This window comes from Apteryx mantelli, chromosome 1 (genome assembly GCF_036417845.1).
Source record: "Apteryx mantelli isolate bAptMan1 chromosome 1, bAptMan1.hap1, whole genome shotgun sequence".
In the NCBI taxonomy this organism is placed as follows: Eukaryota; Metazoa; Chordata; class Aves; order Apterygiformes; family Apterygidae; genus Apteryx; species Apteryx mantelli.
The window spans coordinates 221,480,843-221,497,224 of NC_089978.1; the positions used below are offsets into that span (position 1 = coordinate 221,480,843).

At 58.2% G+C, this 16,382-nt stretch overlaps 1 protein-coding gene across 1 annotated transcript in view; it reads left to right on the forward strand.

Annotated features, from left to right (window-relative positions):
- Nucleotides 1-8,810: 8,810 nt before the first annotated feature.
- Nucleotides 8,811-16,382, forward strand: part of TNPO3 (transportin 3) — a 50,814-nt gene continuing 43,242 nt past the window's right edge. Inside the window, exon 1 of the mRNA XM_067317595.1 lies at nt 8,811-8,960. Within this exon, the coding sequence (XP_067173696.1) occupies nt 8,835-8,960 (126 nt within the window). The 5' untranslated portion in view covers nt 8,811-8,834. The remainder of the gene's footprint in view (nt 8,961-16,382) is intronic.

Sequence of the window (16,382 nt, forward strand, 5' to 3'; positions counted from 1 at the left end):
CTGCGGGATGCCACCGCCCATGGGATGCTGCTGCCAATGGGACACCACTGCCCATGGGACACCGCTGAGCACCCCCTGAGCAGGCCAAAATCAGCTGAGGGGCTTTGATCTGCTGCTCGCCACCCTCCACCCCTAGCGCTCTCTGCAGCCAAGGCCAACCCTACCCCTAACCCTACCCCTGACCCTACCCCTGACCCTACCCCTACCCCTTGCCCTGCACATCCCGGCTGCTTTGCCGTGGCGGCAGCATCCCAGGCTGCGGCACCAAAGCCCGAGCGGGACCCTTTCCGCACCCCCCTGCCACGGCCGGGCCAGGCGGTCGATGGGTGCTTGGTGCCGCCCGGCGCTGGGTGTTTGGGGATGGGGATCCCTTGTCCGGCCTGGGGGTCCCTGGGGACGCCTGGATGGGCCGGGGAAGGGGAGGGCTCCCCGGCAGTCGTGGGGCCCCAAATGTCACCCCCATCCCACAGGGCATTGCTCCAGGTCCCCCTGGTCCCCGTGCCGGGCTCCGGCCATCCTCACCCACGTCCCGTGGTGGTGGCTCCAGGCTTGGACATCGTCACACTGTGGCCGTGCCGCCGCTGCAGGGCCGTGGCAGGCGCCACCGGGGCGGCAGGATGGGTGGGTGCCCTGGGGCAGGACTGGGCCGGCAGGGGGGGGCCATGGGGATGGAGACAGGGACAAGGATGAGGACAGGGACGGGGACAGGGTTGCAGATGGAGATGGGCTGGGGATGGGGACAGGGATGGGGGTGGCCATGGGGATGGAGACAGGGACAGGGATGGGGACAGGGACGGGGACGGGGTTGCAGATGGAGATGGGCTGGGGATGGGGACAGGGATGGGGGTGGCCATGGGGATGGAGACAGGGACAGGGATGGGGACAGGGACGGGGACGGGGTTGCAGATGGAGATGGGCTGGGGATGGGGACAGGGATGGGGGTGGCCATGGGGATGGAGACAGGGACAGGGATGGGGACAGGGACGGGGACGGGGTTGCAGATGGAGATGGGCTGGGGATGGGGACAGGGATGGGGGTGGCCATGGGGATGGAGACAGGGACAGGGATGGGAATGGGGAAAGGGATGGGGCAGAGGTGGGTATGGGAACGGGGCAGGGACGGAGACAGGGATGGGGACGGAGACAGGGATGGGAACGGGGATGGGGACAAGGACGGGGATGGGGATGGGGACAGGGATGGGGGCAGAGGTGGGTATGGGAATGGGACAGGGACGGAGACAGGGATGGGAACGGGGATGGGGACAAGGACGGGGATGGGGATGGGGACAGGGATGGGGGCAGAGGTGGGTATGGGAATGGGACAGGGACAGAGACAGGGATGGGGACGGGAATGGGGACAGGAATGGGGATGGGGATGGGGACGAGGACAGGGATGGGCCTCAGGATGAGGACAGGGAGGGGACAGGAGTGGGGAGTGGGATGGGGACAGGGAAGGGGCTGGGGGCAGGGATGGGGTGGGAATGGGGCTGGGGACAGGGACAAGGACAGGGAAGGGGAAGGGGATGGGGACAGGGTGGGAACGGGGCTGGGGACGCATCCTGCCCCTCTGTGGGGCCGGGCCGCCGGGGGCACATCCCCGGGGGGGACCCCAGCACAGTGGGAACGGCAGCGCCAGGTAAGGCCCAAATCACCATGGCGACGTTATCGGAAATGTCCCAAAGGCCTCGGTGCCCTCGGGAAGCGGCAGCACCAGGAGGGGTCAAAGCTCCCTGGGGGCTGGACCGGGAACGCCAGCCGAAGGGCGAACCCAAGCCCCGGACCCCCCATCTCCCTCCTCCCTGTCCCAAAGCCCTGCCCCGGTCCCTGCCCCGGACCCCCCAATCCCCCCATTCCCACCCCAGACCCCCCCAATCCCCCATCCACTCTCCAGACCCCCCAATCCCCACATTCCCACTCCAGACCCCTCAATCCCCCCATCCCTGCTCCAGATCCCCCAAAACCCCCCATTCCCACGAAGACCCCCCAATCTCCCCATCCCTGCTCCAGACCCCTCAATCCCCCCATCCCTGCTCCAGACCCCCCAATCCCCCCATCCCCGCTCCAGACCCCTCAATCCCCCCATCCCTCCTCCAGACCCCCCAATCCCCCCATCCCTGCTCCAGACCCCTCAATCTCCCCATCCCTGCTCCAGACCCCTCAATCTCCCCATCCCTCCTCCAGACCCCCCAATCCCCCCATCCCTGCTCCAGACCCCTCAATCTCCCCATCCCGCTCTAGACTCCCCAATCCCCCCATCCCTGCTCCAGACCCCTCAATCTCCCCATTCACGCTCCAGACCCCTCAAATCTCCCCATCCCCACTCCAGACCCCTCAATCCCCCCATCCCTGCCCCGGATCTCCCAATCCCCCCATCCCTGCTCCAGACCCCTCAATCTTCCCATCCTGCTCCAGACACCCCAATCTCCCCATTCCTGCCCTGGTCCCTGCGGGATCCAGCGGAGGCAGGAGCGGGCCCGGCACCGGCACCATGCGTTGGGGTCCGCCACGGGGCTGGGGTGGCCCCGGCTCTCCCAGCGATGTCCTGGGGGCTGCGGCTCTCCGGGGCTGCCCAGGCCACCGGGCGGCACAGGGCCGGGTGGGCACAGCTGGGCACAGCTGGGGAGGGCAGGGAACAGCTGGGCACAGCTGGGGAGGGCAGGGAACCCAGCCAGGATGGGGGAGGGCAGGGCAGGGCAGGGCCCGGGGCAGGTAAAGGGCAGGGCCGGGGCAGCACGGGGCAGGATGGGGAGGGCAGGGGCCACCTGTGTCCCTGCCCCAGCTGTGCCCAGTCCTGGGGGGTCCCTGCCCCAGCTGTGCCCAGCTGTGCCCAGCATCCCTGTGCCCCTGCCCCAGCTGTGCCAGTCCTGCTGGGTCCCTGCCCCAGCTGTGCCCAGCTGTGCCTGGTCACCCTGTGCCCCTGCCCCAGCTGTGCCCAGCTGTGCCCAGCTGTGCCTGGTCTCCCTGTGCCCCTGCCCCAGCTGTTCCCAGTCCCAGTGGGTTCCTGCCCCAGCTGTGCCCAGCTGTGCCCAGCACCCCTGTGCCCCTGCCCCAGCTGTGCCCAGCTGCGTCTGGTCTCCCTGTGCCCCTGCCCCAGCTGTTCCCAGTCCCAGTGGGTTCCTGCCCCAGCTGTGCCCAGCTGTGCCCAGCACCCCTGTGCCCCTGCCCCAGCTGTGCCCAGCTGCGTCTGGTCTCCCTGTGCCCCTGCCCCAGTTGTTCCCAGTCCCGGGGTGCCCCTGCCCCAGCTGTGCCCAGCTGTGCCCAGCACTCCCATCCCTCCCTCCGGAGCCCGGGCACTGCCGGCATGGATCCTGGCTTTCCCGCAGCCGTGAGGGCCAGCGAGCAGCTGCCCCGAGAGCCCAGCGCCACCAGCACCGAGCCCGCGTGCAGGCTCCTGGCGCCCGCGGCGCTGGACTGGGCTACGATCAACACGGCCACGTCCGGCAGGAGGTCCCCCATGACCATCTTGGCCACCAGCAGCCTGGCGGAGAGGCTGCTGCCGATGGCGGCCGTGCTCCGACCAAAGTTATTTGTGAACACGTCCGTAAATACCTTTTCTCCTCCGGAGAAAACATATGCAGCACAATGCAAGTATGGTGAGGAGGAGGAGGAGGAGGAGGAATATGCATACAGCAAGGATCCAGCTATTCCCGTGGCTGTCACCACCACGTTCTCGCCCTGCCGCAGCTCCTCGGGGAAGAACCGAGTTCGCCCCCTGAAGTGCCGGTTGCCGACTGTGGCGGGGAAGGGGCTGTGCTGCGCCGGAAAGGAGCAGTTGAAGAACACGGCTTCACCCTTGAAGCCGCTCATGGAGACGTCCGTGCAGCCTGGTGGGGAGGAACCAGACCCAGGGTTGGCCTGTGCTGCAGCCCAAAGCTTCGAGCTCCACGGACAGTCCCTGTCCCCCTCCTCCAGGGTCCTGCATGGCTCCAGCCCGGCTTGGGAGAGCCAGCAGACCATGGCGAGTGCCAGACGCGCCCATAAACAGGAGGCATTTGCTCGAACCGCTCCCCCCAAAAATTGCATCTCAGCAGGTTATGTCCACCCAACCTTCATTCTCCTCCAAACCTACCTTTCCAGCTTGGAGGAGAACCACACAATGGTGCCATGCGCCATTTACACAGAATGGTTGAGGTCGGCAGGGACCTCTGGAGATCATCTAGTCCAACTCCCCTGCTCAAGCAGGGTCACCTAGAGCACGTTGCACAGGACCGTGTCCAGTCGGTTTTTGAATATCTCCAAGGATGGAGAGTCCACAACCTCTCTGGGAAACCTGCTCCAGGGCTCTGTCACCCTCACAGTAAAAAAGTTATTCCTTATGTTCAACTGGAATTTCCTGTGTTCCAGTTTGTGCCCATTGCCTCTTGTCCTGTCAGTGGGTGCCACTGAGAAGAGTCTGGCCCCGTCCTCTTTACACCCTCCCTTCAGATAAGATCCCCCCTGAGCCTTCTCTTCTCCAGGCTGAACAGTCCCAGCTCTCTCAGCCTTTCCTCATCAGAGATGCTCCAGTCTCTTCATCATCTTTGTAGCCCTTTGCTGGACTTGCTCCAGCAGGTAGGTCCATGTCTCTCTTGTCCTGGGGAGCCCACCTGAACGAAGCACTCCAGATGGGGCCTCACCAGGGCTGAGTAGAGGGGGAGGATCACCTCCCTCGACCTGCTGGCAACACTCTTCCTGATGCACCCCAGGATATCATTGGCTTTCTTGGCCACGAGGGCACATTGCTGGCTCATGCTTAACTTGCTGTCCAGCAGGACTCCCAGGTCCTTCTCTGCAGAGCTGCTCTCCAGCAGCTCAGCTCCCAGGCTGTCCTGGCGCCTGGGGTTTTTCCTCCCCAGGGGCAGGACCCTGCATTTCCTTGTGTTGACCTTCACGAGGTTCCCCTCTGCCCAGCTCTCCAGCCTGTCGAGGTCCCTCTGGACGGCAGCACAGCCCGCTCGTGTCTCCTCCCAGCTTGGTATCACCAGCAACTTGCCGAGGGCGAACTCTGGCCCCTCGTCCAGGTCACTGATGAACAAGTTGAACACCCAACGCTATTTCTCCCAGACGGAGCCGTGCCGGCCCGTCAGCACTGGGGGGGACAGAGGAGCGGGACGGGGGCAGTTAGGCGCCACGTCCTCGCTCCCGCGGAGACGGAGCCCAGCGCGGGGCCGGGGAGCAGCGGGGCCGGCGTTTCACCTGCCGCGGGACCAGCACCTCCCTGCCCCATCTGCATCGCACGGGCGTCTCTTCTCCATCACGCCGGGCCAGGAGGGAGACGCACGTGAGGGGACAGCAGAGCCCCCTGCCCGGGGGACCAGCACGGCTGCTCGAGGCGTTTTGTCCCAGAATGTGAGTTCCCCTTGCTATAAGCATGTAGGGGACCCCTGGCATCGCTCCCCATACCTATAGGTGTATAGGTGACCCTCTTACATCACCCCCCTCCATTGCTATAAGCATGTAGGGGACCCTTTGCATCACTCCCCATACCTATAGGTGTATAGGTGATCCTCTTACATCACCCCTCCATTGCTATAGGTTTATAGGGGACCCCTCGCATCAACCCCCCCATTGCTATAGGGGTATAGCCCCCCCCACCGCACTGCTATAGCTGTATAAGCACCCGCTGCACTGCCCCCCCCGCTGCCACAGGTCTATAGGGGTCTCCACAACCCAACCACCCAGCACTGCCATAGGTGCACAGGGTCCCCCCACTGCTATATGGGTATAGGCCCCCACCACCACCGCCCCCCGCAGGTTAAATGCACCTCAATATGCCTAAGCCAGGGGTTAAATGCACCTCGATACGCCTAAGCCGATGGCTAAATGCACCTTGATACGCCTAAGCCGGGGTTAAATGCACCTCGATACGCCTAAGCCAGCAGCTAAATGCACCTCGATACGCCTAAGCTGGGGGTTAAATGCACCTTGATAAGCCTAAAATGGGGTTAAATGCACCTTGATACACCTGAGCCGGGGTTAAACGCACCTCGATACGCCTAAGTCAGGGGTTAAATGCACCTCGATACACCTAAGCCAGGGGGTTAAATGCACCTCGATATGCCTGAGCTGGGGTTAAATGCACCTCGATACGCCTGAGCCGGGGTTAAATGCACCTCGATACGCCTGAACTGGGGTTAAATGCACCTTGATACACCTAAGCCAGGGTTAAATGCACCTCGATACGCCTGAGCCAGGGGTTAAATGCACCTCGATACGCCTGAGCTGGGGGTTAAATGCACCTCGATATGCCTGAGCTGGGGGTTAAATGCACCTCGATACGCCTAAGCCGATGGCTAAATGCACCTTGATACACCCAAGCCAGGGTTAAATGCACCTCGATACGCCTGAGCTGGGGTTAAATGCACCTGCCCCTGCTCCCTGGCCCCCGGCAGAGGCTCGTTCAGCGACCAGCAGCACCTTCGCCCCTTCGACGCTGCTCCTCCGCTGCCTTTCCCCGGGCTGCGGCGTTTTCCCACCCGGCACCTGGCGCCAACGCCTGGCCACCGCCGGCCACTCCAGCGGGATCAGCAGGTTGGATCACGCTGCCTAAAGAGGCTCCGCGACTAATTTTGCCCCAGGCAGGTCAGAGAGCATCAGTGGGAACCGATCCGGAGGGTCAGGGACCCGGTGTGCCAGGGTGGAGGCGGCAGAGGCCTCCGACCGCTCCAGCCCGTTTGCGACATAATTTCTACCGGGAAAGCAGGACCAAGGCGGGCAGGGGGGAATGGGAGCACCCTGGGTTGGGATGATGGGACTGAGGGGGAATGGGACCACCCTGGGTTGGGATGATGGGACTGGGGGGGAATGGGACCATCCTGGGTTGGGATGATGGGACTGGGGGGAATGGGACCATCCTGGGTTGGGATGATGGGACTGGGGGGAATGGGACCATCCTGGGCTGGGCTGATGGGACTGGGGGGGAATGGGACCATCCTGGGCTGCACTGATGGGACTGGGGGGGAATGGGACCACTATGGGCTGGGACGATGGGACTGGGGGGAATGGGACCATCCTGGGCTGGGCTGATGGGACTGGGGGGGAATGGGACCATCCTGGGCTGCACTGATGGGACTGGGGGGGAATGGGACCACTATGGGCTGGGACGATGGGACTGGGGGGAATGGGACCACCCTGGGCTGGGCTAATCACAGAGTATTTGGGGTCGGGAAGCACCTCTGGAGCCTGGAGAAGGTTGCCCAGGACCATGTCCCACTGGTTTTGAGCATCTCCAAGGCTGGAGGCTCCACAACCTCTCTGGGCAACTGCTCCCGTGTGTGACACCCCTCGCAGCGAAGGAGCGTTTTCCTACGTTCAGCCGGCATTTCCGGCGTTTCCGTTCTGCCTGTTGCCCCTCGTAAGGCTCCGAGGTGAACGGGACAGGGGTAATGGGGCCTGGTCGAACCAGGGTTGATGAGACCCCCCTGGGCCAGGTCAAGGGGACCAGCTGGGTGGTGCAAAGGGACCCCAGCAGGCCGGGCTGTCAACAGCAGGTTGGGGACGCTGATGGGACTCCATCGGGGCAAGGTAACGGGACTGGGGTAACTGGACCCTGCTGGGCTGGGTAAGAGGATTGTGTGTGTGTGTGTGTGTGTGTGCACACATACACATACGTGTGCGTGGGCAGAGGGGGCTAACAGGACCCCACCTGGCCCAGACTAATGGCATGGGGGGGACGGGGGGACAAGGGGACTCCCCTGACCGGGCAAATGGGGCCAGGGGGGACAAGGGACCTCACTGAACTGAGCCGATGGGACCAGGATAACAGGGCCAGGGGACAAGGGGACCCTGCTGGACTGGGATAACGGGGCTGGGAGGGACAAGGGGACCCCGCTGGCCTTGGTTAATGGGGCTGGGAAGGACAAGGGGACCTCGCTGGACCGGGATAACAGGGCCAGGGGGGAAGAGGGGACCCTGCTGGACCAGGATAACAGGGCCAGGGGACAAGGGGACCTTGCTGGACTGGGATAACAGGGCCGGGGGGGGACGAGGGGACCCTGTTGGCCTGGGTTAATGGGGCCGGGGGGGACAAGGGGACCCTGCTGGACCGGGATAACAGGGCTGAGGGGACAAGGGGACCCTGCTGGACCGGGATAACGGGGCCGGGGGGGACAAGGGGACCCTGCTGGCCTGGGTTAATGGGGCCGGGGGGGAGAAGGGGACCCTGCTGGACTGGGATAACAGGGCCGGGGGGGGGGGACGAGGGGACCCCGCCGGGCCGGGATAACAGGGCTGAGGGGACAAGGGGATCCCGCCGGACCGGGCCGACAGGGCCGGGGTGGACGCGGCGCCCCGTGGCCGCACGGACAATGGCGGCCGGGGCGGGTCCCGGAAGCGGGTGCCGGAAGCGGCCGGCGGCGGAGGGGAGGGGGGGGGAGAGGGGGGGGCGGCTGGTCGCTTCCCGCCCGCCGCCGGCTCGCCCCGCCCCGCCCCGCCTCGCCCCGCCCCGCCCCGCCCCGCCCGCGTGCAGCGCGCGGGGGCGCCCGGGCCGCTTTGGGCGTAGCACCCGCCGGAAGCGCGGCGCGGCCGTTCCGGGCGGCGCGGGGGAGCCCGGGGCGGCGCTTGGCGGGGCGGCGCTTGGCGGGGCGGCGCGGCGGGGAGGCGGCAAGGGAGGGAGGAAGGGCGGCGGCAGCGGGGCGGCGGCAGGGACAGGGGCAGGGCAGGGGCGGGGCGGCGCAGGCGGCGCGGGGCCGGAAGCGGAACGCGCGGCGCGGCGCGTGTTTCCGGGGGGGGCCGCGCTCGGCGTGGCACCGCCCCGTCCCGGTAACGGACGGCGCAGGGCGAGGAGATGGCGGCGGGCGGCAGCGGCGGGCGGCGCTGAGCGGGGGCGGCGGGAGCGGGAGCGGGGAGGGCGGCGCCATGGAGGGCGGCGGGGGCAAGCCGAGCCTGCAGGTGGTGTACCAGGCCGTGCAGGCCCTCTACCACGACCCCGACCCCAGCGGCAAGGAGCGGGCGAGCTGCTGGCTGGGCGAGCTGCAGCGATCGGTGAGGCCCGGCCCGGGGCGGCCGGTGTGTGTGTGTGAACCACGTGTGTGTGTGTGTGTGTGTGTGTGTGGAGGGGGGGGAACCGGGGCCTTGCCCCAGGCCGCGGCCTGGCCTCGCCGCCCGCCCCCCCCCCCCCCGCGGCGGGGAACGGCCTTTTGTGCCCCCCCACCCCCACCCCTTTCCCTGGGGACCCCACCGCGCCGCGTCCCGGGGCTTCTGTGGGGAGGGTTTGGGGTTGCCCCCTCCCCCCCCCGGGTCCCCCTCCGCTTTCCTCCTGTTCACAAGAAGCAGCGCCCGCTGCTGAGGAGGACGGCGACGCCAACCACGGTCGTTCAGCACAGGAGCAAAAGTTTGGGTGACTCCCCCCCGCCCCCCCCAATCCCATCCCATCCCAACGCGCAGGAAGAGGCGCAGAGCTGGCTCCCCGCGAGCCCCTCCGGACCTCCTCGGTGGCCGTGGCCGGCTCCGTGGGGTGGATGTGGGGAGTGACGGCGGGGGACGCCTCCCCTCCGTCTTGTGCCAGCGCTCGTGGGCTTGGCGTCTCGGTTTAATTCCAAAGATGTGGTGTTTTGTAATCGCGCTGCTTCCAGAAGGCCAAGGCCCGGCTCCTGTCACGGTCTGTCCGTGGTGAGGCTTGTCGCTTTTTTATAACCAGAACAGGAAAGACGGGCTGCTTTATTTGGCGTAGCCTCCCCAGTAGCTGAAAAGGAGGAAATGGTTGTGGGAAATGCTATGAGAAATATTGGGCTAGCCCGCAGCTCCTCCCGCCGCGTGGCGTGATAGACCGCCCGGGCACCCCGCGGACCTGTTGGGTGGCAGGGTCCCTCCCGCCCGCTGCGCGCGGCCTGTTCGCGGCCGCGAGAGTCGAGGCTCGCGCTGGAAAGCGGTCAGAGTCGTGCCTTGGCTTACAGTGAAAAAGCGGAGTTGAAGCGCTGTTCCTCACTTCTGAAATCCTGAAGTGATTGATGTCAAGTTCTGTCTTGCCGGACTTCAGCCTCGGGACTAACTTTAGAGATTGATGTACGCTTTTTGGTCTAGCGATACTTCAGCACGTTGTCTTGCTGAAAACATATTTGTTCCCCCTTGGTCGTAAGGCTGGGAGCGACTTCGTTTTCTCTTTTCTCTAAAGCCTATTGTTTCTCCGTGTTGTCTTTTGTATTGGTACGGCTCTCGGCTTTGTAGAGCGCAGCTCTGGCATCCTTTGTGTCGCTGATCTCTAGTTGTCCTCCTCGGCTGTCCACGCTTGTCCCCTCTGCCCCCGCCCCCCGTAAGAAATCTTTGGAGGCTGCTTGTGTCTTCCAAGGAGAAGCAGCGAATCCTGAATTTCTGATCAGTTGGGTCTAGCACGCTGCGACTTCTTCAAGTGCAAGACTTCTGCCCCCTGCACTGGTCTGTTTATCTCAAAGCCTGAATGCTGGGAAACGCGGCAGAAAAATCTCCTCGGCGTCCTCGAGTGTCTTCCCGAGCGAGTTTTACAGAGCTCTGTTCAGCTTCCTCGCTTTGTAGGAGATAAGCAGCGATTGTGGAACTAATCTGTTAGATAAAGTTTGCTGCTCCGAACTTCTCATTGGCTAGGACATCTTTAGAGCGTTTGTTAAAACAAACTCGTGTTTTTTTTCCTTAATTTGCTTGAGCTGAATAGAGTTAGACTCCTAAATATCACAAGAATCTGTGGTATTATTTGTGTCTGCAGCTATTCTGGTAAGTTTGGGAAAATCCAGTTATAAAGGTTAATCACGTCTGTGTATATTTAGATAGTATCTTTTCCTAAAAAAGGGGACTTCACCATTCAGAAAGTACTTGGGGTGGAGTGCAGGGAGAATGACTAAACTTGGATTACGTGAGTTTGCCAAATATTGAGTGTCAGCTAGTGCAAACACGCGACAGTTCTTCTGATGGGTTTGAGACGTGGGGCAGAGCCCCCCGGACCCCGTCACCTTGCTGGGCTGCACCCTCACACCAGCTTTTAGGGTAACTTGATGAGCGTTAGGGGTTTGGTTATGCCCGTGTGAAGATCTTGTTTCAGTTTATTTCGAGCGCGGTGTCTCTCTTGCCCAGACTGTGACTTTGTTGTGAGATTACTCCTGTTTCAGAGAGTAAATCTGTAATCACAGCATGAGATGCTCCTTCTTTGTCAGGTGAGGCCTCCTAAACTCCTGAATCCCTGCCTGAGGAGGCCAAAGACAGACTAAAGACTCCAGCTTTTATGGCATATTAGAGTAGAAAGAGAATAAACTGCTGCAATTATTGCAGATCTATTCATGGAGCAGATAACGCTTTCGCAACGTGCCTAGATGAATTCCCGATCAGCCTTTGGGGCAGAGTGGGAAATCCAGAATCGGTTGGTGATGCAACAGGACGGAGAGGTGGAGAGCACCCTGCTTTCAAGGTAACTTCTTGAAGGCCAAGACGGCGCTCTGAAGATGGCACTTCTGCACCAGGGGGAGCAGGGGCTTCGCAGGGCCTGGGGGCTGAGCTTTAACCACCCGTGCTTGATCCGCCCTGTCCCATCAAGAGGAGCGGTGGAAGCGGTCGGTCCTTAATTTTTTAGTAGCCTGGCCTCCCGTGGGGGTGGGGTTTCTCATTTGTCTCTGTCCCTGTGGAAAGTCTTGTGGTTTGTTTTGCTCAGCTGTGGTTTCTTTGGACGCTTATCTGTGTTTTCCAGGTCGTTTTTAAACTAAATCAAAGGTGTGCTTATTTAATTTAAGCCTTTGTTGCCTTCTGTTCCTAGAACGCTGCTTTCTGCGCTGCTCCCTTTAGCTAACTCGCTGTCATACAAATAATCTCCAGTGACTGAGCAGACAATTCCTCTGCGAAGCTTCTTTTGTTCTGTGGTGCGGATAAGTGTGCATGAAGTACCGCAGCAGTCTGGCCAGAAAACAAAGGGGATCCCTTTGCTTTTTAGAGAGAAGTAACTTCTTTATCTTTTCTCAAGAGAAATGCCTTCAGAAACTCCTTTCAGCTCTGGACTGGCTCTTTCATGTATACAAGTGTGTTTTAAAGACAGGCAGCAAGCTAGCCTGTCTTCGTGTGAAGAGCATTTCTGGTTCTCACTTCTCGTTTACGCTTATTTGGCCTGATGCTTTGAGAGATTTACTCGCAGAGTTTAGTGACAAGTTTTAAGGAGCAACCCTGGTTCCTTCTTGGATCTTCGGGCAAGGAATGGATGCTCTGGAGCACAAATTAAATTCATTCAGAATACATAACTTGTTTAAATCATTCTTTACTAAGTTTATTTCGGCTTTCAGGTGCAAGCCAGAGAAAGATGAGCTTTTTTTTTTTTTTTTTTTTTTTTAGAAAGATGAGCATTTTTGTTAGACTTGCCATCATAGCAGATCCCAAATTCGGCTTGCCCAAGGCCCAGAGGCAGTCCGGCCCCTCTGTTCTTGTTCAGAGAAAGTAATAACTGCTTCGGAGAAGTCATGTTGTGAGCTAATTCCTTAGTAAGGGTGTCGCAGCTTTCTCCGCCGGCCCCCGCAAGGCAGGCTGGAGCGAGCAGGCGCCGTGTGCTGGCTGCCCCGGGGCTCCCCAGGGCGTGTGATCTTACCCCACGGAAAGCGGGCAGCAGCGTGACGGGCTCTGCCGAAGGCGTGGGCTGCCCACGGTCGCTGTGGGATAAGATCATGCCCAAACTGTGCTAAAGCTGCATCACAGCTTTACCTGAGAGGTGCTGTGGGATCACAAGGAATAATATTATACCCCTTCTTAGCAGCTTCTCCCTGCAAGCCTGAAGTTGTCTGATACATGTGCCAAAGTGAAGCCTTGTGATATTAGGGATAGAAGTATTTTGTGCAGTTGAAGGACTGAGGCGTAGATGTAAAGTTGCAGGTAGCTGATGGCTGAGTAGGTCTCATTTAACGTAATTTCTTCTTGAAGAAAACACGAACAGGAGCGTAGGCTGCTGCTTTATCACGTGGGATGGGGGACTTGTGCTTAAGAAGCAGTCCGGGCTCTTTGCATGGCTGTTGTTCGGGGTGTTTTAGTCTCTTTTAGTGGTGTTGCAGTTTTCATACTCTCTGTGGCTGTGATCCCCGTGGTGACAAAGCAGGGTTTAAAAACTTAGGGCTCTTCTTGCATGCGTTGTAAAGTATAATAAGAGGATTTGGGACATGCCAGTGAAAAGCCTGCTAATCGATGGCTGCAGAACATTCACCGAAGCAAGTTATCTTTTGGAAAGTACTGGCATAAAGGTCTGCCTGCTTCCTCTTTGTGCAGAGAGACTGGACTTAGGTGGTTAAGTAGCAGCACTCCTTTGTACCCATGAAGGCTACTATAAATTGCAGGCCGTAGCTGCGGTTAGGAACCAGCCAGCTTGCTTTCCCATTGGAAGGCCACTTCTGAAATTCAGACCTTTCCTCCTAATATAATGCATTAGCCGTTGCAGCAGATACCACTGAAGGTGCAAGTACTCTTGTGTAAAGTATGTATTGCTACAGGTTATCATATCACTCTCCATCCTTAGAGCTCTGAGCGCTTCCTACTGCTGTCGCCTTCCAGAGGAGGGAGCAATGGGTAAGCGACCTGCCCATAGCCGCAGTGAGCGGTGGGCGAAGCGGTAGAAACATGCTTGTAGGACTTGCACGTCGGGTTGTACCCTTTGGGGAAGGACTGAAAACAAAAATTTCTTTGCTGTCTTTCCACACCCTTCACCCTCTCTTTTCTGCGCCTGTAACAGCGTGGCTCCTGAGGGTGTAGTGCTTAGGATATCACCTTTTATTGCAGGTACAACCTTGGTGATGAGCTTTGAATAAGTATTTTATGTCCATCGTTCCACATAAAAATGTAAAAGTAGCGAGTGTAATCGCTTGTGATGCCTGACCTCTCTAGGTTGGTCAGTAGCAGAAATAACTGGTTCTTCACCGTGAACCACTTCAAGTGTGTGTAGACTGCCAACTTAACGGACCCACCAGCAATTCAAAGACTTAGCGTCATACGCTGACGCTCAAAGCAGCAGTTACACTTATCAAGTGCTTCCTTATCATTAATGTTTTTTAAATAAGGCCTCATTGTATCTTGAGCTGAATCAAGTCACTTGCATGTAATGGCCTGAGGGTTCTTTCTTTGGACTCTCTTCTGCTCACACTGTCCCCATGCAAATGATGGCTTTCTTAAATAATCGTTATCAGCTGGGATAGTGTTTGCAATGCCTGATTAGAGGCACATGAGCGGTTTGTGATTGTTGGGTATTTGAACAGTTTGTTTTCAGTTGGGCGCTTGCCATTTGCTGCCGTTTGAGCGGACTCTGAGGATTGGGTTGCCGCTACGAGTTCTTGCATTTCTGGAATCACGTTGTCTTAAAATCTCACTGTTTACCAGCGTTATCATCACAGACTATAATCACTGTGGGGACAAGAAGCTAAAGCTTAAATATTACTGTGTGTATGCTCTTGATGGTGTGCCCAAGTTATTCTGTGAGGTTAACAGTGTGTTTCTACAAGGTATCAGTAAGATTATTGGTATTGCACTTTGCCAGTGACTGGCTTGAGTAGTTCAGATTTGTTTGTCTGCTCCTTTGTTCAGACAGCATCATTTCTGGCCTTCAACCGCTAATTATTTTAGGGGAACGAGGAATGCCGTAATGGAGTATCTTCAAGAGCAGTTGTGAACTTGACTGTTCCATGTACGGCATTGAAAAGGTCGGCTGTGGGTACGAGTTTACCTAAACCGCAGAATTTGAAGATCATTCAACCAGCAAAATTACACTGTATGTTTGAAGTTGCATGAAGTTAATTCTAGAAGATTTTGAGTTTCTTTAATGCAGAAGGCGCTTGTATCATACGTAGGGGGTAAACTTGTGTTTCAGATGTGTTCAGTTTTCTGAACCTGATTTCTTAATTGTATCTTCATTAGCTTGTCTTTAGAGTGGACCGTTCATAAAATGTGCAGTACAGATGAGCAGCTGAATGCTGGTGCTTCATATTTTTTCAATGTGGACTAAGTGTAGGCTGGTTTATGATTTAATGTTGATTTGTAAAGTGCTTTCTAAAAGACAGAAATTATGTGTGGCTTGTAGCCAGATAAGTTTCATGTAAATGACTAACTCTAATGATTTTCTTTGATCCGTCCCTAAAATTAACTTAATGATAATATTGAGTGGAAATCTAACCCCTAATTAAAATAAAAAACAACTTTTACCCATTGGCGCATGCTAGAAATAATTTTTGAATCCCTATTGCAAGCTTTTTAAAGCAAATAAAATCTTGCTGCTTTTGCACCCCACGTTCAAAATCGTGCTAGTGCTGTATGTGTGGAGAGGGGCCCATGAAATGCGTGAGAAACAGATTGTGTCTGCAAAGAAAACCCAGGAGGCAAACAAAGGAAGGAGCTAGCCGGCTTCGCTCTTATTTACAAGCACTAGAAGCCTGTTTAAAGCTTTTTTTTATTTTAGAGTAGTGAGAAGAGAAGTAAATGTAAAATGAACAAATTGCCTTTAGCCGACCGGTCACTGCTGCAGGAGCTTCTCTGACCGAGGGAGCCTTCGGGTGCCTGGTCACCTCCTCTGAGCTCAACCAGAGTAGCAGGAACCAGCTGGTCCACAGCGGGCTGGCTCTTCCCATCCCTTCGTGAGTTCCTCAAAGGTGTAAAAACAGATGTTAGGAGTCCGTTTTAGAGCCTTAGGCTATGCAGATTTGTTTTGCCCAGTACTATTGCTATTCCTTGCGTATGTGCTTGTGGCTCGGTGCTGACTGTCGCTTGGAGGCTGGCATGGGTTAGGGGTTCTCCCTCTAAACCGGCAGAGACCGTTCATCCCAAGCCAAAGAGCTGCCTGCCAAAATCTTTGTGTGGCCCAAAACCAGAAACTCATCTTTTAAAGAGAGGGAGCGGGTAAGAATGTGGGAGGATGGGGGATCCTTGGGCGCAGTTTCAGAGAGAGATGACAGTGACTGTCTAGAAGTCCTGCTGTTGTGCCACAGGGTGAGGCTTGGCTAACCGCATAGCTGAGTCCTGGGGTGACCCAAAGTCGTCCTTAGCAGTTCTTGCACTGCTTTCCCTGTCCCCACGAGGGACTGGGATTACTCAGCACTCCCTACAGCTGCTGTGTGATGCAGGCGTGGTGTGGAAGATGTGCCCGAGTTGCACATAGGCCACATGGCTCAAGAGCATCAGGCTAGTCGCTCCTCTTCTAAATGCCAGACTAATTTCCCTCCCCTCCCTACCTGAAATAGTGCCACAGAACTACAGGACAAGGGAGACTGGGAGGCACCATCCTGGTCAGCAAGGTCTTAGCCTGACCCAGAATTTGTGATTCAGGTTGCCGCCAAACCAATATAAATGAGAAATCCCCAGGTTCACCAGAATGCTTGTCCCTGGTATGTTTGCTGTTTTGCAAGGACAGAACTACTGGCCTCGGTCCGATGGGGTTTTTTGTCTGCCCCATTGCACTGGGCACGAATGCACGAGTGGCTGTCACAGAGGAACGTC